This window comes from Thalassophryne amazonica, chromosome 4 (assembly GCF_902500255.1).
Source record: "Thalassophryne amazonica chromosome 4, fThaAma1.1, whole genome shotgun sequence".
Classification (NCBI taxonomy): Eukaryota; Metazoa; Chordata; class Actinopteri; order Batrachoidiformes; family Batrachoididae; genus Thalassophryne; species Thalassophryne amazonica.
In genome coordinates, this window is record NC_047106.1 from 97,113,790 (window position 1) to 97,139,494 (window position 25,705).

The 25,705-nt window shown below is 39.8% G+C and overlaps 1 protein-coding gene across 1 annotated transcript in view; it reads left to right on the forward strand.

Moving 5' to 3' along the window:
• The window catches only part of smc4 (structural maintenance of chromosomes 4), a 90,438-nt gene that overhangs the window by 63,199 nt on the left and 1,534 nt on the right, over positions 1 to 25,705 (forward strand). Inside the window, exons 19-24 of the mRNA XM_034168812.1 lie at positions 10,234 to 10,423; positions 12,711 to 12,855; positions 13,348 to 13,521; positions 13,687 to 13,869; positions 17,328 to 17,560; positions 23,506 to 23,689. Coding sequence (XP_034024703.1) covers positions 10,234 to 10,423; positions 12,711 to 12,855; positions 13,348 to 13,521; positions 13,687 to 13,869; positions 17,328 to 17,560; positions 23,506 to 23,689 — 1,109 coding nt within the window. The remainder of the gene's footprint in view (positions 1 to 10,233; positions 10,424 to 12,710; positions 12,856 to 13,347; positions 13,522 to 13,686; positions 13,870 to 17,327; positions 17,561 to 23,505; positions 23,690 to 25,705) is intronic.

Below are 25,705 nucleotides of genomic sequence, written 5' to 3' on the forward strand. Positions count from 1 at the left end.
GTTCAGTAAACGTCACGTTTTATTTTTACATTATTCTCACCTCGATAAAGCTGCAGAACTAAACTCGATTGGGCAAACTGGGACTTCGCATATATCCAAAAAGTGGGAGATTTCGGACTGAGTGGGTCTGCACCATCACCCCGGCTGCCTGCCTCGGTCTGCCCGCCTCAATCTGACCAGTGATGATGCCTGAAGGCCCGCTGTCGTGGTTCGATCGATATCCCACCAAGTTGTCAGTCCTCCCTCGGTCGGCGTCACTCTGAAAAGTAGCTAGAAAAACAAAATTCTCCCAGCAGGGTGACGGGAGAATCGTTCTACGTACTGCTGTTTTTTTTAAAGCTTTTTTTGTGGTTCAGGCGACCCAAATTCAAGATGGCGATCGCTGAACTTTTTTCAGGTTGTGGAAACAGCCAGAGTGTGACGTAGCAATCTCTGCCCCCTTGCCGCTTCCGAAGCGTTTGACGTCACGCATCAAATGCGTCAGACGCGTTGGAAACGAATCCGGCGGATTGGCCTGACGTATTCAGTGTGAAAGGCCCTTTAGACATAATCCAATTATTAAGACTATACAATTTATATCTCTACTCCTGTGCAGCTGAACTGAAACAGGGAAATCACTTTTATTTATTTATTTTTAATACAAAGCCCTGAGTTTCCCAGATGTGGGACCACAGGTGAAATGGGTTTATATGCATGAGTGAAAACATGGTGGCTATGTTTACATGACCATAATAATCAGATAACTGTTAGTAATCACATAACTGTAATAATCTTATCTCTTGCTTTTACATGCACTTTGGTAATCCAATAATTAGAAAAACCGGGTTTACTTTATTTCAGTTCATTAGTTAGATTTCTTTGGAAGTGGAGAAACAAGAAAAGGACAGCTCCCGAAGAAAAAGCATAGACTGAAAAATGGAACATTCTGTCTCTCGCTCTCCCTCCCTCTCTCTCAGTGAGGAGGTTTGCAAAGTTGATTTCCTCATGCCTGAAATATGACATTATGGTTTTTGGAAACTCCGCTCAACTTTAATATATTTGTCTGTAAACCACGTAGATTGGCAAGAATCTTGCTCGTTAGAATGCTGAAACTGCGCACTGGGCTTTGTCATTGGCCTCTACTGGTGGTTGGCTCTCACTGCGGTATTGTATCACTTCCTGTTCCGGAGCACAGCGGTGTTTTGCTGTATCTGTTAGCTGTTTAATCTGCGTAGTTATATTAATCTAAATAACTAGATAACGATTTGTTTCACAGTGTAATCTTCACGTGCCTTAACTAAAGCACTCCCTCTGCTGAATCACCTCTAAATTATTTATACATTATTCACTTTGTGTGTTTTCAGGAATCCGCTAGCTTAGCGCAGCTACTAGCTCTTAGACGGTTTAGCATGGCGGCTTCTCCTGTCTCTCCCGTACTTCTCTGCTCTGGGTGTGAAATGTTTAGTTATTCCTCGGCCTCCTTTAGCAGTAACGGTACTTGTAATAAGTGTAGCTTATTCGTAGCTTTGGAGGCCAGGCTGGGCAAATTGGAGACTCGGCTCCGCACCTTGGAAAATCCTACAGCTAGCCAGGCCCCTGTAGTTGGTGCGGACCAAGGTAGCTTAGCCACCGTTAGCTGTCCCCCAGCGGATCCCCAGCAGCCGGGAAAGCAGGCCGGCTGGGTGACTGTGAGGAGGAAGCGTAGTCCTAAACACAAGCCCCCTGTACACCACCAACCCGTTCACATCTCTAACCGATTTTCCCCACTCGGCGACACACCCGCCGAGGAACAAACTCTAGTTATTGGCAACTCTGTTTTGAGAAATGTGAAGTTAGCGACACCAGCAACCATAGTCAGTTGTCTTCCGGGGGCCAGCGCAGGCGACATTGAAGGAAATTTGAAACTGCTGGCTAAGGCTAAGCGTAAATTCGGTAAGATTGTAATTCACGTCGGCAGTAATGACACCCGGTTACGCCAATCGGAGGTCACTAAAATTAACATTGAATCTGTGTGTAACTTTGCAAAAACAATGTCGGACTCTGTAGTTTTCTCTGGGCCTCTCCCCAATCGGACCGGGAGTGACATGATTAGTCGCATGTTCTCCCTGAATTGCTGGCTGTCTGAGTGGTGTCCAAAAAATGAGGTGGGCTTCATAGATAATTGGCCAAGCTTCTGGGGAAAACCTGGTCTTGTTAGGAGAGACGGCATCCATCCCACTTTGGATGGAGCAGCTCTCATTTCTAGAAATCTGGCCAATTTTATTAAACCCTCCAAACTGTGACTACCCAGGGTTGGGACCAGGAAGCAGAGTTGTAGTCTTACACACCTCTCTGCAGCTTCTCTCCCCCTACCATCCCCCCACTACCCCATCCCCGTAGAGACGGTGCCTGCTCCCAGACCACCACCAACCAGTAAAAATCTATTTAAGCATAAAAATTCAAAAAGAAAAAATAATATAGCACCTTCAAATGCACCATTAAACATTAGGTCTCTCTCTTCTAAGTCCCTGTTAGTAAATGATATAATAATTGATCAACATATTGATTTATTCTGCCTTACAGAAACCTGGTTACAGCAGGATGAATATGTTAGTTTAAATGAGTCAGCACCCCCGAGTCACACTAACTGTCAGAATGCTCGTAGCACAGGCCGAGGGGGAGGATTAGCAGCAATCTTCCACTCCAGCTTATTAATTAATCAAAAACCCAGACAGAGCTTTAATTCATTTGAAAGCTTGACTCTTAGTCTTGTCCATCCAAATTAGAAATCCCACAAACCAGTTTTATTTGTTATTATCTATCGTCCACGTGGTCGTTACTGTGAGTTTCTCTGTGAATTTTCAGACCTTTTGTCTGACTTAGTGCTTAGCTCAGATAAGATAATTATAGTGGGCGATTTTAACATCCACATAGATGCTGAGAATGACAGCCTCAGCACTGCATTTAATCTATTATTAGACTCAATTGGCTTTGCTCAAAATGTAAATGAGTCCACCCATCACTTTAATCATACTTTAGATCTTGTTTTGACTTATGGTATGGAAATTGAAGATTTAACAGTATTCCCTGAAAACCCCCTTCTGTCTGATCATTTCTTAATAACATTTACATTTACTCTGATGGACTACCCAGCAGTGGGGAATAAGTTTCATTACAGTAGAAGTCTTTCGGAAAGCACTGTAACTAGGTTTAATGATATGATTCCTTCTTTGTTATGTTCTCCAATGCCATATACCAACACAGTGCAGAGTAGCTACCTAAACTCTGTGAGTGAGATAGATTATCTCGTCAATAGTTTTACATCCTCATTGAGCACAACTTTGGATGCTGTAGCTCCTCTGAAAAAGAGAGCCTTAAATCAGAAGTGCCTGACTCCGTGGTATAACTCACAAACTCGCAGCTTAAAGCAGGTAACCCATAAGTTGGAGAGGAAATGGCGTCTCACTAATTTAGAAGATCTTCACTTTGCCTGGAAAAATAGTCTGTTGCTCTATAAAAAAGCCCTCCGTAAAGCTAGGACATCTTACTGCTCATCACTAATTGAAGAAAATAAGAACAACCCCAGGTTTCTTTTCGGCACTGTAGCCAGGCTGACAGAGTCAGAGCTCTATTGAGCCGAGTATTCTTTTAACTTTAACTAGTAATGACTTCATGACTTTCTTTGCTAATAAAATTTGAACTATTAGAGAAAAAATTACTCATAACCATCCCAAAGACATATCGTTATCTTTGGCTGCTTTCAGTAATGTTGGTATTTGGTTAGACTCTTTCTCTCCGATTGTTCTGTCAGAGTTATTTTCATTAGTCACTTCCTCCAAACCATCAACATGTCTATTAGACCCCATTCCTACCAGGCTGCTCAAGGAAGCCCTACCATTAATTAATGCTTCAGTCTTAAATATGATCAATCTATCTTAATTAGTTGGCTATGTACCACAGGCTTTTAAGGTGGCAGTAATTAAACCATTACTTAAAAAGCCATCACTTGACCCAGCTATCTTAGCTAATTATAGGCCAATCTCCAACCTTCCTTTTCTCTCAAAAATTCTTGAAAGGGTAGTTGTAAAACAGCTAACTGATCATCTGCAGAGGAATGGTCTATTTGAAGAGTTTCAGTCAGGTTTCAGAATTCATCATAGTACAGAAACAGCATTAGTGAAGGTTACAAATGATCTTCTTATGGCCTCAGACAGTTCTGTTAGACCTCAGTGCTGCTTTTGATACTGTTGACCATAAAATTTTATTACAGAGATTAGAGCATGCCATAGGTATTAAAGGCACTGCGCTGCGGTGGTTTGAATCATATTTATCTAATAGATTACAATTTGTTCATGTAAATGGGGAATCTTCTTCACAGACTAAGGTTAATTATGGAGTTCCACAAGGTTCTGTGCTAGGAACAATTTTATTCACTTTATACATGCTTCCCTTAGGCAGTATTATTAGAAAGCATTGCTTAAATTTTCATTGTTACGCAGATGATACCCAGCTTTATCTATCCATGAAGCCAGAACACACACCAGTTAGTTAAACTGCAGGAATGTCTTACAGACATAAAGACATGGATGACCTCTAATTTCCTGCTTTTAAGTTCAGATAAAACTGAAGTTACTGTACTTGGCCCCACAAATCTTAGAAACATGGTATCTAACCAGATCCTTACTGTGGATGGCATTACCCTGACCTCTAGTAATACTGTGAGAAATCTTGGAGTCATTTTTGATCAGGATATGTCCTTCAATGCGCTTATTAAAGGTGATAGAGAGAGGTGGAATGGGGCATTAATCCTTGTTCTGTGATGTGATATGTAGCCCAAAAAAAATTGGTTGGGTCTGTAATGGCTTAGAACCTTCCTAAAAGGCTCTCTGAAACAGCTATGTTACTATGCTGGGTTTAGAATGCCTTGTTTGCCTTTAATGGCGTCGTTTTGGCGCTTATTTGGCAACCTCATTATGAAATGCAAGTAGGTGGCGCTGATTGGTTGCCGTTGTTTGATTGGCTGCCCTTGCTCTCACTGAAAAGAAAGCATTATTTATTTATTTTCATTGCTTTTATATTTTCTGTTGTATTTCTATTCAGGTTTTTTTGCCTCTTTCTCTAAAATTGTATATAATAATCATTAGATTATTAATATATAAACAAAAATTAATTTAAGAAATATTACAATTTGAAAACAAATGCACCCGAACGTGATGACAGCTGCAATGCTAACTTTTAACATCGAAAATGCCATAGACATGCTAACACGTTAGCATCGCTCCCGTTTTTAAGTTATAAAATACATCTATCAACTGTTTCATAAGAACATAACAGGTCGGTTTAACATAGAAAAGGTAAATAATACAGACGTATGCTCTTTAGGGTTTTAGCAGGAGAAAATTAAGCAAAAGAAAGAAAGAATAATCGAAGCATTGCTTCAATCTGCGAAGCACTGCTTCGATTTGTTCAAGGTTCAAAGCAAAGCCGCGCTGCAGAAAAGTTGTTTACGGACCCGCTGCAGGGTCTGTAATCAATACAGAAATTATCATTTCCTGACAAACACCCCCCAAAACAACGGCCACTCTGAAGGACCGATAACATAATCGTTAAGCACAAAGCTTATTGATGTCGGTGGATCGAGTCTTTTCTTAACGATATCCAAAAGGAACCGGTTCTCGATACACATCCCTAACTGCTAAGGGGTTAGCTCATTCCCTTTAGAGGAACAAACCAGAGCTAACGTGCCATTCTAACGTGCAATTCTTACAACAGGAGTATGGCGCAACACAAATTTAAAACAAAAGAAAATGTGATACTCACAGGCTGTACTGATTGCTGGGGTTGATTTTGTCGCAGAGTCGGAACTGACCCTCTACTGAGTATTAAATGCCGACTGAAGCCAGCTCGAAATCGTGCAAGGTTTGTGAAATAGTCCTCCGTGAAATGCGCAGAGCAAAGAAATAGTCAGCGGTTGTATGTACTGGGGATGCGGTTAAAAATGAATAAAAGCCAGTGATCGCGTACATTGCTTTCTGTCGGAAGATCGTAGTCCGCTAAAACAGCCTGGGAAAGCACACCTGTAGCTCGCCATTGCTTCTCTTCGAGTGTTATGAATGGGTGGGCACAACCTTACGAATAATTAATTTCAAAGGGGCGTGTGTGAAAGGGGGTGGGTGTGGGGGGGGGGGGGGGAGCTATTGGTGAAAAGTGACGTTAGTTTTCTCTCAAAAACGGATTGGCCTGTTTTCTAGGGGCAATTCAAAAAAGGAGAAATACTTGAAACAGAGGTTCTGAAACTTGCTGACACTTTGTGTGTATTCCCCACAGCGGGGAGACTCTGAACTAACACCAAAAACATGAAAAAGATGATTTTGATTCTCTATCCCCTTTAAGCAAATATGTAGGACTACTTTTTTACATTTGCGCAATATCTCTATAATTAGAAAGGTCTTGTCTCAGAGTGATGCTGAAAAACTAATTCATGCATTTATTTCCTCTAGGCTGGACTATTGTAATTCATTATTATCAGGTTGTCCTAAAAGTTCCCTGAAAAGCCTTCAGTTAATTCAAAATGCTGCAGCTAGAGTACTGACGGGGACTAGGAGAGAGCATATTTCACCCATATTGGCCTCTTTTCATTGGCTTCCTGTTAATTCTAGAATAGAATTTAAAATTCTTCTTCTTACTTATAAGGTTTTGAATAATCAGGTCCCTTAGTTATGCTGCTATAGACTTAGACTGCTGGGGGGTTCCCATGATGCACTGAGTGTTTTTCTGTTTTTGCTCTCTATGCACCACTCTGCATTTAATCATTAGTGATTGATCTCTGCTGTCTTCCACAGCATGTCTTTTTCCTGATTCTCTCCCCTCAGCCCCAACCAGTCCCAGCAGAAGACTGCCCCTTCCTGAGCCTGGTTCTGCTGGAGGTTTCTTCCTGTTAAAAGGGAGTTTTTCCTTCCCACTGTCGCCAAGTGCTTGCTCATAGTGGGTCGTTTTGACCGTTGGGGTTTTTCTGTAATTACTGTATGGCTTTTGCCTTGCAATATAAAGCGCCTTGGGGCAACTGTTGTGATTTGGCGCTATATAAATAAAATTGATTAGATTAGATTGGGACATTGAAGCACATTTGGGCGTCCTGTGAAATTATTATTTTATTTTATGTTTTTGAACACATGCAACGGACTCTGAACTTTATGATCTGATGGAGGAGGTTACGCAGCACAACAAGGCAGCAGTTCGTCCTGCTGCACCTCTAGAAATGTGAGTGACAACTAGGAATGGTTATTGATGAGAGTTTATCGATATGGATTCCGCTTATCAATATCTCCTGCGAATTTTCTGTGTACTAAAAGGTTTACAGGCTTAAAGGTTTTGAATGAATTAATGAATGAGTTTTATTCAGCACGCGCATGAACAAAATACCAACATAAAAATGTCTTGTTAACATAAATCAAAAAACAAAAGAAAATACAACAATAACTCAAATGATTTCCCAGTTGGGTGCTGCCGAAAGGGCATGGGCTGAAGCAAAAGCTTATAAATGCCCACCCTGTACACCAGTTACTATACACATTTAAATACACTCAAAACAAGGTAACAATCAGAAAATAACGTAACAGAACAGTCAATAATATGATGTGCAAATAAACAAAAAAAAAAAATAATAATTAGCTTAATATAACATACTATAGTAAGAAATTGCATTGTTTTTATAAAGCCTTTTAACACCTACCAATGTATCAGATGATTTAATACTATCAGAATAATTATTCCAAATTCTAATAACTTTTACAGAAATACAATGACTTTTAACAGTAGTTCAAATCTTCTTTCAAATATCAATGTTCCTCGCAAATGATAACTGGACTCCCTCATTTTAAACAACTCCTGAACGTGTAGAGGCAAAAGATTGTTTTTAACTTTGTACCTAATCTGTATCATAAAATCATCCACCAAATTTTGAAATTTCAAAATACACAGACAAGCAAACAATTGGTTTGTTGGTTCATAATATGGTTTTTTACTTGTAACTCTTTTCACTTTCTTTTGTAACAGAAAAACTGAATTTGTTTTTGTTTTATACATGTTTCCCCAAACCTCAATACAATAGGTCATATATGGGAGAAGTAATGAATGACCAGCATGACCAACAAAATGTTGGGGGAGAAAACAATGTGCTTTATACAAAATTGAAATAACTTTTGAAATTTTAGATTTTACATAATTTATGTGAGTTTTCCAAGTTAATTTATCATCAATAAAAATGCCAAGGAATTTAGTTTCAGATACAATTTCAATTTCAACATTGTTCAATGATAAGTTTCTACTTAAATTCCTAGGCTTATTTCCAAATATAATGCATTTAGTCTTACCAAAATGAAGTGACAATTTATTAGAATCAATCCAATATTTAAAATTGAATAATTCCTTCTCCATCCTTTCCAAAAGTTGTCCCACATTGTCCCCACTACCGAACACAGTCGTGTCAATGGCAAACAAAATACAATGCACAGACTTTGACACCAAACTTATATCATTAACATACAACAAAGGCAGCAACACCACCACTGCTCCTTTTAATTTTTTGCTTGCTTGTGAACAGCAATCTTTTGTTTTCTGTGTAAACAACATTTTATTTAGTCTTAAATTAAATAAATATGAAATTAGTCACTGGATCCTTGATCTCTGGACATAAATAAAATCTGTACATGGTCACTGGATCCTAGATTTCTGTACATAAATAAAAATAAACAAAACCTGTAGTTTTTGTCAAAAGCATTTCCTTTCAGGTTAATGAGATTAATTTAATTCCATAGCCTCTGAGCTGCGGTTTTACAGCCGGCTGGGCTACACATCAAGATCAATGTCATTAATAAAAAAACGGAGGACATCTAATTTGGGTGGAGGTGGGGTTTGGTCGGTTGGAGTTTGTTGTCTGTATTACAATGCTCAAAAAGTGTGTCATTTGATTTAAAACAGCAATTCGCTTTGAAGTTATTAATTCTGACCGAAATCTATCTTTCCAACTTTAACGTTTGGAGCTGTGCACTTGGTACCACAAAACAGGAATGGAATGAAGGACGATTCTCATTGCTTTCTCGCAACAAGACAAGAGTCCCAGTTAGTGGCTTTAATCCACACAAAGGTGACTCACTATTGACATCTTTAAATGTCTTTGAGGGGGTTAATGAAGAAATTGTGGACCTGCTGCTTCTCAGAGAAGCAGCGCTTCTCAGAAATAGCGGGTCAGCAGTCAATGTAGAGAAATTATTATTTTCCCGATACACACCCTCAAAAACAATGGCCGCTCCAGCGTAATTTGAACTAATTAACCAATCGGAATTGTTAAGCAAAAAGGCCGGTGATGCCGGTGGATCAAACAGTTGCTTATCGATTCTTAACAGGAACCAGTTGTTGATACCCACCCCTAGTAATAACGGTTTTTACACATGCACAGATGTAAAACAATGAAATAAATCTGATTAATGATTTACATGTACCAAAGAACTCTTTGGTGCATGTACTACTGGGGTACTATTGGGGAGAAACCCAGGTGTGTTAATTTGATTTCTCATAATCAGATAACTTGTTACTGGATAAAGCATATCGGATTTTTGCTGGATTTTGCTGTTAATAATCAGATAACTGGCAATAATCCGATAGTTACCAGATTTTTATGTGCATGTAAAACGGGGCCAATGCTAAAGAAATCATCTAGTCTTCTGAAGATAACTGATGTGTGGGCATATTTTGGCCTTGACAAGAATGCTGAGGGGAAAATTGAAAAAAGAAAAAAAAAACAATGTTGCAGTTCAACATGTTCTAACAGTATTATGATACTACTATATAACAATAATAATTTTGGTCTCTAAAATCTTTCTGAAATTTTCACGCCATTTAATCTCTACTGTATGATAAATGACAAGTTGATTTATTAGAATGTTAAATTAAATACCGTCATGTTGATACTGACATTTTTCATCATCTGATGTGCTAAATTTAAGAACAGTTTATCCAACATCAGGTTTGAGCTCAAATGTTCCTTGTCATCCTTTTGACTTTAATAATAATAAACACTAAGACATATTAAATGATTTGTAGCAAGTGTAAAGTGACTTGTTGACGGTTGTTGTTGTTAATACTAGCTCTTCATTTAATCACTGCATGTGACGTCAACTTTGTTTCTTATAAATATACATTACAGCTGCAGAAGTCATTTTTATTTGTTTATTTCCTTGTCTTCTTTTGCCCCACTTAACTCTCCTGCCATCCCAGACTTTGAGGTAGCTTCCAATAAGGCCGGAAAAGTGGAAACTGAGGTGAAAAGGCTCCATAACTTGATTGTGGATATCAATAGCCACAAGCTAAAGTCTCAGCAGGACAAACTAGACAAGGTCAATAAGGAACTGGATAACTGCTGCTCCACTATTACCAAGGCTCAAGTGGCCATAAAGACGGCTGATCGGTAAGGAAATGGAAAATTTTGGTTTAATAATGCATTATTCACACAATGATACTGGCAGTTGTTAATTCTGAGACCAACAATGTGCTGGTGGATTTGAAAAGCATGGTTTGCTTTTTTATTTTATGTTGTTAATATTGTACAGTTTTTTTTAATTACCAAAAACTGTTGAAATGGAAATTATCTGTTTTTTAAATTTCTGGTGCTCCTTGAACTACATTTGGTGCATCAGCAGCGATTCACCTATTATAGCCTTGTTTCTGCTTAAAGCTGGCGTTAGAAGAGGTTTTACTTTGTCATCTGATGGTCAATAATCACATTATTCCCTTTGATTGCTTAGGGTATAGAAAGTCACACCCAGATCCCCGTATTTAAGTATGAAATAATGCTGAATTTATGTGGAAATGGTTGTTGTGCAAAAAGTTTCATATATCTGTCGCTAAGATAGATGATGACTGGTGTGCAGTTTTAAGCAGAAACGAGGCGATAATCGGTGAATTGTTGCTGATGCTCCGAAATGATGCATGCTCAGTGTTGGCAGGGGGACCGATTTTTAATGATGTTTAACTGTTCTGCACTTCTCATATATACGAGGTCTGTGAGAAAAGTATCCAACCTTTTTATTTTTTTCAAAAACAATATGGATTTGAATCATGTGCGCTTGCATCAGACAAGCTTGAACCTTCGTGCGCATGCGTGAGTTTTTTCACGTCTGTGGGTTGCGTCATTCGCATGTGGGCAGGCTTTGAGTGAGCACTGGTCCACCCTCCTTGTCTGATTTTTATTGTCAGGGAAATGGCTGAGAGGCTGCCGCTTTGCTCCATGAAATTTTTTTCAGAAACTGTTAGAGACAGCCAGTTGGAAACCATTCGAAAGATTCAGATGGATTTCGGTGAAGATTCTATTGGTATCACACGGATTAAGGACCATTAAAACTGGATTAAAAACGGCCCACGGCGGCGGAGGGCGCCCCGAGCGGCCATCGACAGGCTGGAACGAGCAGATCACTTCCAAATTTAAGGCTCTGTTGATGCAGGACGTTGTGTGACTAGCAGAGAAGTTTCAGGATAGGTCGGGATCAGCACTTTATCGGCACATTCCACTGTTAAAGGAGATTTTGTAATGAAAGACGTGCGGACGGATTCGCGCGTCGTGATGCAGCCGCTTATGGCGCGGGACAAACAACACCTCCGTGTTAGAAACCATTCGTAAGATCCAGACGGCTTTCCGTGGCTTTTCAGTTGAGTGAGTATCCGAGAAATTGTTTGACAGCTGGGCATGTTCCAACTTGTCCTGTGAGACTTCCAACACAGAGGTGTTATTTGTCCCGCGCCATGAGCGGCTGCGTCGCGACGCGCGAATCCGTCCGCACGTCTTTTATTACAAAATCTCCTTTAACAGTGGAATGTGCCAATAAAGTGCTGATCCCGACCTCTTCTGAAACTTCTCTGCTAGTCACACGTCCTGCATCAACAGAGCCTTAAATTTGGAAGTCATCTGCTCGTTCCAGCCTGTCGATGGCCGCTCGGGGCGTGGTGCGCCCTCCGCCGCCGTGGGCCGTTTTTAATCCAGTTTCAATGGTCTTTAATCCGTGTGATACCGATAGAATCTTCACCGAAATCCATCTGAATCTTTCGAATGGTTTCCAACTGGCTGTCTCTAACAGTTTCTGAAAAAAATTTCATGGAGCAAAGCGGCAGCCTCTCAGCCATATCCCTGACAATAAAAATCCAACGAGGGGGGTGGACCAGTGCTCACTCAAAGCCTGCCCACAGGCGAATGACGCAACCGACAGGCGTGAAAAAACTCACGCATGCGCACGAAGGTTCAAGCTTTTCTGATGCAAGTGCACATGATTCAAATCCATATAGTTTTTGAAAAAAATAAAAAGGTCAGATAGTTTTCTCACAAACCTCGTACAACTGGATTCTTGAATGATTCCACTTAAATGACACATCACCAAGAGTCTTCACCAAAATTCAGCAAATCTTCAACTGAATTACAGGCTGGAAGAGAGAGTAGACCACAGAAAGATCAGACAGACGTAGTTGAAAGAAAGAGTAGCACGGAATAGTAAATCACAACCACTGAAGCCTGTAACACTTGCAGTGTTGTCATTGTTGTCTGCGTTGGCTTCCCTCAGTAGTCTCCTTGTGTGGTGACTCCATTTTTGAGAACTGCCTACTCCAGACAGATTTGCCACAGAGTACCATACTGTTTCTATTTCGATAATTGAAGTAAATAACTTCCAAAACGGTATGTTCAGTTTTGTTTTTCTGTCTATCTTCAGTAACCTGAAAAAGTGTGAGGAGAGTGTGAAACGTGTACAGAGTGAGCTGGAGGATAATGAAAAGTCAATCGCTGAGCTGACGGAACAGCTGAAGAAACTGGAAGATGAGGCTGGTGAGATCATGAAGTCCTGTCAGGAGGCTGAGGTAAGCTTACATGATCAGAGCCCTCTGTCTGGTTCTGCCTGTACCTCTTAATGCTTGTGGAGCACACAGGGGTACTGATATGATCACAAAGGTAGAGACAGGGGTATCTTTTCTTTTAATGACATGGAGTTAAGTCCTAAAATTGACCCTTAATTGGAATAAGAGGTTGAAGATGAGTGAGTGAGATATATATATATATATATATATATATATATATATATATATATATATATATATATATATATATATATATATATATATGTGTGTGTGTGTGTGTGTGACATATCAATATGCTGATTAGACAGCATGATTATTGCACAGGTGTGCCTTAGGCTAACTGTAATAACTTAACTTTAACTGTAATAAGAACATTTGGCATTGCCTGTTGCTGAACAAAAGTGGCCTGTGTTGTGTTGTGTAGCAATAACATGACTGTGTGCTGTGAAGGAAGCAACAATAGACTGAGTAGCTTTGTTTTGTGTTGTCCTCTAGGCCGCACTACCGGAGATGCAGGAGCAGTATCAGGGGGTGCTGAAGGAAATTAAAGTTCTGCAGCAGGAGGAACACACACTGCAGGAGCAGTCTCTCAGCGTACGACTTCGTGTTGAACAGATTGATGCCAACATCACTGAACACAACAGCAAGATAAAACACTGGCAGAAAGAGGTGTGTCTACACCAATATGTTTATTCTTTAACAGGGTACTGTAGATATTTTTAGTTTAATTTTTTTGAAAGGCAAAGGTTTTTTATAGTTTGTAGTGCTGTGGCTCACTTGGGTACATGGTTCATATTTCTGACTGTGGGAAATTTTTCTCTTTGCATTCTTTAGTCATCCAAGTTGTCCCTTCACTCCATTGATGACAAGCCAGCAGAGGAACTTCTGGTGTTTACTCCTACTGATTTGGATGAAATGGGAAACCCCAACATCATTATCAACAAGATAACAAAGTTAGAGGCACAGTGTGCTCAGATGAAGCCGAATCTGGGAGCCATTGCTGAGTACAAGAAGAAGGTACAGAAAAATACTGCTTACCAAGAGTTCACCAGACAGAAGATATTTTATTTGTGTCCCACCTGTTCAACAGTAGGATTGCAACAAATATTTATTTTGACAACTCACTAATCTAGCAATTACTGGGTCAGATCTGGGAGCCTCAATGATTATCACATTGATTAATTAACTCATTGGGCAGTTAATGCAGCAGTTATCGTATTTTCACACTGGCCAAGCATCAGCCCACCCCTTTTTTGATTAAAGTTGGCTAAACGCCAACTCTAAAATAAATTATTTTATGACCCCAAAACAACATAAACAGGTTTCCTCATCTCTTCCATATTTGACCTGTGGCAGTGTCATCAATGTAGGCTGGTAATACTAACACGACATGTGGTCTAATTGTAAAAGATACTTGTGCAAGAAACAGAAACAGAGTTCCATCTCAAGTGGTATATGGATGTTTTATGTATCTTCAACAAGAAGAAAAAAATATAGACACCAAGAAACAGCTCTTTTAAAGGATATGTCACACAGGAATTATAGCAACTTAGATTTAGGCTGTTAGTGACATCCAGTGATACATCGGGATTACTTTGTGCACTTCCGTGACCCGTCTCAAAGTATACAGCATTCGTAACAGCTGTAGAGACTGCTGATACCAAAGTATTCGTGTTTCTGATGTTTCCGTAGCTTTGAGGAAACAACCCAGCTCGTTGTTGAATGGAATGTAGCTGCAAATGTTAAGAATGGAGCCGCAGATTAATTGCAAAGTTGAAATAAGTGTGATGTCATGTTATGATGACTTGTTTTTAAGTGATAACTGTTCATTTTGATGTAGTCACTGTAAAAGTAGCAGCTGCTCTCCACTGTGAGACGACCGTGCACGTCCATTATTAATCAGCGATGAAAGTTTTCTGGAAATTGCCGTGTTTTTACTCACGTGGTGAACGTTTCCAGGTTATTTTCCATTCATTCAGTTCCACGCCCAAACAATTGGTGGTGGTAATGTGCCGTGTTGGTTTGCAAGCTGCCAATAATCTCCAAAGAAGGGTTATTTTGTGCTTTGTGATGGAATCACTATGATGACTGGTCCACGATGGCAGCCATATTTCTTGCCCATCAGCAACCAATGCAGCGTCTATGCTTCATAATTTCTATGGAGCTAACAGGTGAAGCTCCCAGCTGCTAAAAAAGCTAACGCTGTTAGTATACAGACAACAGTTTAACTCTGTGTATGAGTCATAACCACAAGATTAATGAGTTTGAGCAATGGAGAAAAATTTGTCTGAGTTGAGTAATTGAAAATGATACGTAACATTAGTGCTCCACTCTGAAGTCTATCAGTTAAAGTTTGCTTTTAGATGCAGGATGTTGAATCAGTTACTGTCGAGCTGAGTGAACGCTTTATATTTGCAAATTGTTCGACCTATTTTCATTTTTACTAAATAAAGGTACAGTTTTTAATTGTTACTGCCGTAACTACAAGAAAAGTCTCAAGTTTAAATTACTTAAGTTTTTTTTTTTTTTTTTTTTTTAAACTGTCAAGTAATCAAAGGAAATAGCACAGTGCTGTTTCATATTTCTTTATATTTTAAGAAACATATTTCTTGTCCCGTATCAGAAACATTTCAGCATTTGCTGAATGAATGGAATGAATCTATCAGACTTAAAATGTACACATTACTTTACATGCTATTTTATTTGTCTAAAAATAAATGCCCAATGTTCCTTGTAATATTAATCAAGAAATTATCTCAACAACAACAGATAAGTTATGGTTTTAATTCACAGATGAACATCAAAGATTTGTAAAAAATCTTATTTTTTTAATTAAAGCCATTTTAATGATAAGTTTTCTAATGTAAGAAAAAGTTTTTAACTTCAAAATGTACAGTAATCAGAAACTAATCTTGAAGTAAACACATTTGGGTCAGTCTAGCTCAGTTCACCCAAGAGTTAAACCTCACCCCCTTCAATTTATATGAAATTTGGTATTGAGATAGTTCATGGCCAGAAAAGCTCAGAATTTCAAATGTCGTCATTCTCAGACCAACGGTATTCAAGATATCACAATTTCAATTATTCACTTTTTTGCGAAAAAGGGTATGGCCGCCAAATTTCAAACTGCTGTAACTCAGTTACTACTGGTCCGATTTTGAGAAACAAGGTATTTCTGTAAAGGAGAAACCACAAGGAATCTAAAGCTTGTGGATTTGGCTATTTTTGAGTTGGATGACCTTTTGACCTAATTTTTTGACATTGAAATTGACACTGGGACACACCCAGTCTCTTTGAAACCAGTATGAAAAATGTGGCCCTATGTGTCAACTACAACATATAAAAAAATTGGAGGGGTTTTCATCTTCATGCAAAACCATGTGGACATTGACGTACCCAATCCTTCATAAATTCAGTGTCCATTTTGTATACTTCCATACATTTATATACACAGTGTCTCAGGTTGATATATTCCAAGATATACTGTCAATCACAGTTCAACAAAAGTCAGTGAAAATTTCACAACTGTCTCAGTCTTATGATCACTGAGTCTGATTTTTACTCCTTGTCAACAGGCCAGTTCAGACAGTGGTTAGAAATTCTGAGGTATATTGTGTGATAAGCACTCCATTCTTGAAATCTTGAAAAACTACAGTGTTTCTTATGATGACCTGGCCAGAATTTCTGTTTAACTCAAAGGCTGTCCACTTTAAGTCATAGATAAAAGTAATAGGATTAACAAATTGAATAGTTTTGACTGCGTTGAATGCTTGGTCTGTAAGGTAAGGTCAAACAGTGTCGACGCCCATTGGATTCTATGGCATGTGACATATGTTACCCCATAACATGACAACTAAGCATGACACATGGTGCAAACTATTCCTTTTTAAAACCCTATTAACTCAACCAATAATTTGCATCATGTTTTACAATAATTGGAGCAACTTTAACTTCTGACTCCTGTACAAACTGAAACTGACCTTTGTCACCATTCTTGCTGTTTTTACCCCATAACTCCATAACATTCAGTCATAGATAGTCCAAACTATACCTTTTTGGAATAGTTATGATAAGACACATAATGTGGTATAGCTTTCAATATGATTGGAACATTTTTTTATTTTGACCCCTGTGAAATTTGTCATTGACCCCTATTTGGCCCCCGATTACCAAAAGGTATACACAGTCAAATTTTGGTGCTTGTAACCAGATTTGAACAATTCCTCTGCAAATATTCTGTTATCTGCTGCACTAATAGAGAGCCAGACTAAGGACTATCACTTGTGTAGTGGGAGAATATCAGATAAAATATTTTGGCCTTGTGATGCATTTCTTTGAGTATGATCCAGCACACAGGTGCCACAGTATTGACTGCTGCAGGAAAGGTCTAGGGGAACACCCACATATAAGGATGCTGTAGAGATGGCACGTTTTGAGAGATAGGGATGGACTGTGATGTGTGTTTGTGTTTTTAGGAGGAGCTGTACCTGCAGCGTGTGGCCCAACTGGATGAGATCACTGCAGAGAGGGACAGATTCAAACGTGGCTATGAAGACCTGCGCAAACAACGCCTCAACGAGTTTATGACTGGATTCAACATGATCACAAACAAGCTGAAGGAAAACTACCAAATGCTGACATTAGGGGGCGATGCAGAGCTGGAGCTTGTGGACAGTTTAGACCCTTTTTCGGAAGGTATCATGTTCAGGTATGCTATCTCCAGGACAAAGGCTACTGTCAGGGATTTCCACAGTCATCACCATGTTGCACATGGTGATTTAATACATGATGTGTCAAGCAGAGTTTGTTTGTGAATTGCCAGAGCTGCAAATTTCAAAATCCTGGCAGTGCTACTGGAAAAACTATGATTTCTGTCTTTATATATATTTTTGAAAGGGACTCATGAAACTCCTTTTGTGGTTGGATCTGCCCTCATTTGCAAAGGTGGGCTTGCTCCACACAGCTTTCTACATAAAAGGAAGCACCACACAGTAGCAGTGTGAATCTTTCAGTATCTTTCTTTTAGATTCCAATTCACATGGTCATGATTTGATTAAAAATTGATTTTCAATTCAAGTCTACTCAGTACATAGGGTTGATGATTTCAGGATCTACTCAAGTGTGCTGCAGTGCGCTAAGCTAATCTGTGGATAAAGGTATTTGTTTCCACGAAGCTAGGGGGGGGGGGGGGACAGGTCTTTTGAAATGAAACAGGTTGTGGATCTAGTTTTTCTTTTTGCCTTTCAGAATTGCCTGAAAGTTTGTTAAAGTGATGCAGTGTGCGCTGTTCAGCTCCTGGTGATGCTGCTGTTAAATCAGGGGTGCCCAACTTTTTTGAACCAAGATCTACTTTTAAAATTGACCGTGTATTGAGATCTACCAGTCCATATCGAAAACCATAGTGTAGCCACAATTTATTGTGCACAAATATAATATATATTGTATAATATAACAATTTTCTGGCAAAAATATAAAGTTTTGACAGTAATAATACATTATTGAAGTAAATGTGCATGGTGCAAAGAATAAGCACATGTAGGCCTAGGACTGGCCTCTAGTTGTAAAAGTTGTTCCCTACCTTAGTGGGACTTCAAGCACTGGGAGGAAGCTAGTCTCTCATAGTCCAAACAGTAGGGGCTGTGCGCCAGCCGTAAACAGGCCGCAAGGTGGTCATCAGTCATGGTGGATCTGTATATTGACTTGATGATTTTCATATGGAAAAGACAGATTCACACAAATATGTTGATCCAAAAAGTGCAGTCAAATTCTGTGCAGTTTGTCTGAGGTTGGGGTTCTTCTTTTTCTGCATTAGTTTCCAGAATTGGACATTCATGTCAGGTGTTGCTCTGTCAAATTCTGACAAGATGCTCTGCACTTGATCATCATAACGTGCATTCTCAAGCTCCCCACTCTTTGCCTCAACGATTAAGTTCTGTGTCCATGTGTGGAATGTTCCACACGTCACACTGTAGCAACCTGCTTGATAGCAGATGTAACTTGCTGTTAAACATGTTCACAGAGCTATTCGTGTTGATGATGTTTGTCTTTACCCTGTAGCTCTAGATTCAAGTTATTGAGCTTGTCAGTCAGATCGGTAAGAAAGCCTAAATCCAAGTGTCTTCTAGCTGTGCATATTCAGCATGGTTTGTACGTTTCAGAAATTCTTTAATTTCACGCAACAATTCAGAAAAATGTTCCAGAAATTTACCTCAGCTGAGCCATCGAACGTCTGTGTGTAGCAGCAGATCTGTGTGTTCTGCACATCTCCTCCAGTTGCGCACGGAATAATTGCCTCTGCAGACTCCTGGCCCGAACAGAACACACAATCTTGTTAGCCACATCCATCACATCTTCCATATTTACGGGCTGTTGTGCTGCTAGACTTTCCAATTCCTGGACTTTTCAGGTGCGCACAGGTGATTTATCTGGGAAGTTTGCATCATAGCTCTTGTGGATTGTCTTGAAATGTCGCTCCAAATTCCCTGTCTATGGTAAAGCCATATTTGCATTGCAGGTAAGACCGATGGACTTGACATTCAAATAAACGAAAAAATAATCCTCCTCCCACTCTGAATGGAAAAAAGTTTTAGTTTTTTTTTTTTAGCTTCCGCAGTTGTAGTATCCACTTGCTCTAGTCTAGCTTCTCACTTCCTTTAGACACTGCGCATGCGCAGATAGAAAGAAGCGTTTGAGATTTATTTATTTTAATGTGATCCACTGGAATTCAACCAGCTGGTTGGGTATGGCAGTGCTAAATGCACCGGAGCATTTGTTGTGTTTCTGAAATGCATCATCTTCATTTTGCACAGCTGCCACATTGAATTGGTCATAAGCTCCTTCTTACCTGTGATATGCCCCATTCAGGGGCATGCCCCCAACCTTAGGAATGTTAATACAACCCCAATTCCAATGAAGTTGGGACATTGTGTAAAATGTAAATAAAAACAATACAATATTTTGAAAATCCGCTTCAACCTATATTCAATTGAATACACCACAAAGACAATATATTTAATGTTCAAACTGATAAACTTTGTTGTTTTGTGCAAATATTTGCTCATTTTGAAATGGATGACTGCAACACATTTCAAATAAGTTGGGACAGGACAACAGAAGACTGGGAATGTTGATGAATGCTCAAAGAACGCATGTTTGGAAACAGGTGAGTGTCATGATTGGGTATAAAAGGTTCATCCCCACTGTGGGGGGGTGTCTGGGTGCGTTCCAGCGCCGTCGGGCCGCTCCCCTGTTGGTTTGCTGTGCTTCCCGGTGGCTACAGGGGCTGCCTTTCCTGGCCACCGTGCCCTTCCGCTGCCCCTTTTCTCCTGGTTCCCCCCGGGGCCCTGCGTCCTGGACCCACTTCTGTCATCACTCACGGCCGGCCGTGTGGCTTCTGGCGTGCCGGAGTGGTCCATGTCATATGGTAAGGTTCTGTACTCTTGTCTTGGCCCAACACACCAGCCACAGTAGTGATCGGATATTTAGCTGTGATCTGGGTCTCTGTGTGTGGATGGTCGCGTGTTTGTTGCCGTCACCACAATTCGGTTTTTTGGTGCTCTTAAGAGGATTAACATTACGGTGTTCTGGTTTAGGGTATGGATGCTCACTAATTAGACAACAGACTGTTGCTGTCACTGTTTGTTCATGTGTGGTTGTTTGTCATGGTATGTCGTATGGTTGGGGCCCTGTCTCCTCTGTGTCTCACGTCACAGTTATTGTCTTCACCACTTGTCTCTTGTTCTTGTCTGTCTTTGTGTTGTTTTGGTGGTCGGCCTTTCCTGATAGAAGCTGTCGGTTGGCTTTGAGTTGGATGTTGTAGGCTGATCAGGAAGGACAGATGGGGGTCACACACACACCACATTCACTCACACACTACATACCTTCTGTCTTGCAAGAATAAATTGCATATATATGCGTATTAATGTTCATAAATGGTTCTGCTAGTGTGGCACTTACCATTACTATATATGCAGACAAGGGAGAAAAAAAAAATGGTTCATCCCCAAAAGGCTCAGTCGTTCACAAGCAAAGATGGGGCGAGGATCACCACTTTGTGAACAACTGCATGAAAAAATTGTCCAACAGTTTAAGAACAATGTTTCTCAGTGTTTAGTTGCAAGGAATTTAGGGATTCCATCATCTACAGTCCATAACATAATCAGAAGATTCACATAATCTGGAGAACTTTCTACACGTAAGCGGCAAGGCCGAAAACCAACATTGAATGCCCATGACCTTCAATCCCTCAGGCGGCACTGCATTAAAAATCAACATTGTGTAAAGGATCTTACCACATGGGCTTAGGAACACTTCAGAAAACCATTGTCAGTTAACACAGTTCATCGCTACACCTACAAGTGCAAGTTAAAACTACCATGCAAAGCGAAAGCCATAGATCAACAACATCCAGAAACGCAGCCTTATCTGGACTCGAGCTCATTTGAAATGGACAGACACAAAGTGGAAAAGTGTGCTGTGGTTTGATGAGTCCACATTTCAAATTGTTTTTGGAAATCATGGACATCGTGTCCTCTGGACAAAACAGGAAAAAGACCATCCAGATTGTTAACAGCGCAAAGTTCAAAAGCCAGCATCTGTGATGGTATGGGGGTGTGTTAGTGGCCATGGCATGGGCAACTTACACATCTGTGATGACACCATCAATGCTGAAAGGTACATCCAGGTTTTGGAGCAAAACATGCTGCCATCCAAGCAACGTCTTTTTCAGAGACGTCCCTGCTTATTTCAGCAAGACAATGTCAAGCTACATTCTGCACGTGTTACAACAGCGTAGCTTCGTAGTAAAAGAGTGCAGGTACAAGACTGGCCTGCCTGCAGTCCAGACCTGTCGCACATTGAAAATGTGTGTGTGAAAGTATATGGCGCGTTATGAAGTGCAAAATACAACAATGGAGACCCTGGACTGTTGAACAACTGATTTCGTACATCAAGCAAGAATGGGAAAGAATTCCACCTACAAAGCTTCAACAGTTAGTGTCCTCAGTTCCCAAACACTTATTGAGTGTTGTTAGCAGGAAAGGTGATGTAACACAGTGGTAAACATACCACTGTCCCAGCTTTTTTAAATGTGTTGCAGGCATCCATTTCAAAATGAGCAAATATTTGCACAAAAACAATAAAATTGATCAGTTTGAGCATTAAATATCTTCTCTTTGTGGTGTATTCAATTGAATATAGGTTGAAGAGGATTTGCAAATCATTGTATTCTGTTTTTATTTACATTTTACACAACGTCCCAACTTCATTGGAATTGGGGTTGTAAAAAAAAAAAAGGTCACTCACTGTGAAAAGTGATCAGTGGCAAAAAGTTAAGGAATATTTGTCCAAATAACTATTATCCCCCCGGTATGAAATACGGGGGGGGGGGTATAGCGAGCAGTGTGTCCGTCTGTCTGTCCATCCGTTTTTGTGCAATATCTCAAGAACCAGTTGACCAATTTCATTCATATTTCCAATAAGCAGTTGTGGGCACAGCTAAGCAAAAGATTAGCTTCGATAACAGTTAATCCACTAATTGAAAAGTTAGCTTTTGTGGAGCTAAGCCAATAAACCCCTAAACCAAAATTTTGCGGAATATACAGATAAAAGCTAAACCGATGATTTTCAGTATTGATTTCAGTACACTAGCAGCTACTGACACAACAATGAACCAGCACTTCTGTCTCAGATCAACCTTTTCTCAGCAAAAGAGACCTAGTGACCACAAATAAAGGAAAGAGAAGAATGAAAGGAAGAAGGAAAATAAGACTCAGACTCGCCGGCATATCACGCAAGTCATGCACAGGCAATTGGGGGGAAAAAGGCAATTTGAAAACTGAAAATTCGGTTTATGTGTGGCGGCAAATACTGTTCATACTGCCTTGAACATGACCATCTACATGCGAATACAATTGCTGCCACACATTTGCTAAAAGTGCTAAATCCACTTAACAAACTGAATTTTCAGCTTTCAAATTGCCTTCTTTCTTTTTTTTAACAAATGAAAAACAATGACATATTTACAAATACAGATTTATTTGTAAAACCCACCACACGTTTCAGTAATATGTGTTATACCAACCAGCCACTCATGTCAGGAAACTAATGTTTCCATAATGCATTACGGCACATGTCTAAACGCTAAAACCTTCTGTCTGTATGGTGTGAAGAGAACAACATGTAACAGGCAGGCACTAAAATCTTTGATTTCAGACTTGACAAATTAAGCTTTATTCATTATGCCCGCAAAACATGTTAGCGGTCTAAAACTGATCGGAACTAAATTTATAGGAAGCTAATTGGTCCGCTGATGGTTTTCAAAGTTATCTGAAAAGCTAATCCGCTAACAAAAACGTTAGCTTAAAGAATTAGTGGTTAGCAGAACTGTGCCCACCACTGCCAATAAGGGTGTACTTGGGTGATCCCTCACACTTTGCATTACTAGTTTGTGGGAACCGGGGGATCTGTCATCTCCCAATGACTCTTATTATGTTCGAAATACACCAAATACATTTTCCAGGGATTTGAAGCACAGCAATCTCTGATGGTCTGAGGAACCATCCTTTGCCAGCCTCAGCTGGAAATGTAGGTACTACTTTGTATAAGTGGTGGTCAGTCTGAGTTGTAAATTTCAGTTTCTCACCCTCATTGCAGTGTGCGTCCTCCAAAGAAGAGCTGGAAGAAGATCTTTAACCTGTCGGGAGGAGAGAAGACGCTCAGTTCTTTGGCACTGGTCTTTGCTCTTCATCACTATAAGCCCACGCCGCTCTACTTCATGGATGAGATAGATGCTGCACTTGACTTCAAGAATGTCTCCATTGTGGCCTGTTACATTTATGTGAGTGTATCAACTTCTTCACACTAGCCAGTGATGAAGGTTTTCCAGAAGTTGTTTTGGGTCAGAATGATGGTGTTTATGTGGACATGGTGTTTTGATCAACGATGGCTGAAAATCTCCTGGTAACTGCACATTCTTTTTAGGGCTTGTCATTTATGACAAAAACCATGATTATAATTATACTTTTTACAACTGCCTGCATTTACTGAACGCATTTTAACTGTGTATTTTCTTTAAATATAGCCTTAATTTTAAATATAAAAACTGGTAAAACAAAATAAAGTAGAGCACTGCGCTTGTAGAGCACAAACCTCTGCCAATAGGAGTTTCCAATTCCACAAAGTTTTACCTTGGGAAAAAAATTTTCAAGGTCAAAGTCCTGTTAGAACTGGCTTTTCATAAGCTAACATATAATACAAAATATAGATCAAAAATAGTGGCGCAGATAACTGTAAATTGTTCATTTATGGAAACAAGCAGCAAAATTGTCACACATACTCCTTAGAGATTACGCTTTTGAAAAACCGATTGGCCACTTGACCCATACCTGGCTGCCTATTAAAATTTCAATTGAAGAATTACACAGACACATGCGCACACATACAGTACATATCTCATATTTAAAGTTTCTTTTTTCTTCTTTTTGTGTGTGTGTGTGTATGTCTTATTTTTTGTGTACAACCCACCCACCACCCCACCCCCTGCTTATTTGTCTTTCCCTCAATCCTGATTAGTCTCCCAGTTCCTGCCGCTGAAAAACATCCCCACAGCATGATGCTGCTGCCACCATGCTTTACTGTAGGGATGTAAGGTCCCTTTATTCAGAGAGTAGCGTCAACTGAGAACATGGTGCCATTTTGGCGCCATTTGTGCTGAACTACTGAATGAACCTTTTTTGTTTGTTTGTTTTCAACATTTTTTTTTTTTTTTTTAATCATTTAACCACATACAGCAATACACCCAGGTACAAGTACTATCAAAATAAATATAAAAATAGTTAAGCTATCAAATTTACATGAATTTATAATTTTTGATGCTTTATCTAATGAATTTAAGTCTGATTTACACTACGCAGGGGTGGTGGCCAAGTGGTTAATGCGTTTGGTTTCAGTGCAGAAGGTTCCGGGTTCAAATCTCACCCCTGCCACATTTCTCCATGTAATGTGGAGTTGCGTCAGGAAGGGTATCCGGCGTAAAACTTGTGCCAATTCAACATGTAGATCCACCTTGGATTTGCTGTGGTGACCCCGAGTGTAAACAAGGGAGCAGCTGAAGGGACTTACTTTTTACACTTCTCTAACTCTGTGTCATGCAATGATGTGCGTGACAGTTTTTAAATTTCCCGTCGCTGGATTATGCTTTATTCTGGATTCATTTGACGAACAAGCTTTTCTTTCTACAATTATCACCTCCAATTCAAAGGTAAGCTGTACAATTTCATCTTTTTCCAACTCTGTTGGAAATTTGCACTTTTCTGTCACATGTATGTGATCCCGAGTAATCAGCGTGCGCACTGTAGATACAAAAATATGAGAGGAGACGAAGCAGTAAAAGCAGAAAAGTGTCAAATCACAGCCTTTTGCTGTGTCTGATTTAACAGGCGCAGGTCAGACTGCGGGTCTGAGCACGGTAAATAAATGGTCGGACTTTTAATCATAGTAATGACTCCGGTCCCACATGTTCAGGGGTTTTTAATGGAAATATATTGCGATCGGATGGAACATTTTTTCTGATGTGAGTGCAGAATCCGTTATACAAAATCTGTTATATACAGTGTTTATTACATGGAAAACAATAAAAAACATTGGGACCTTTTTTGGGGGGGGGGGGGGGGGGTGACTGCTAATATCTGGTTTATAGATGACTGCTTAGGTGAGTTTTACTGTACATGAGACTGAACAATAAATTTACCTCGCAAAACTTTGATGATGAAGTCACTTCCATCCCACACGGCTGACTTTATTTTCCTAAATTTTTCTTCTGATTGGATCTGAAGGGAATCTGTAGATTTTGAAG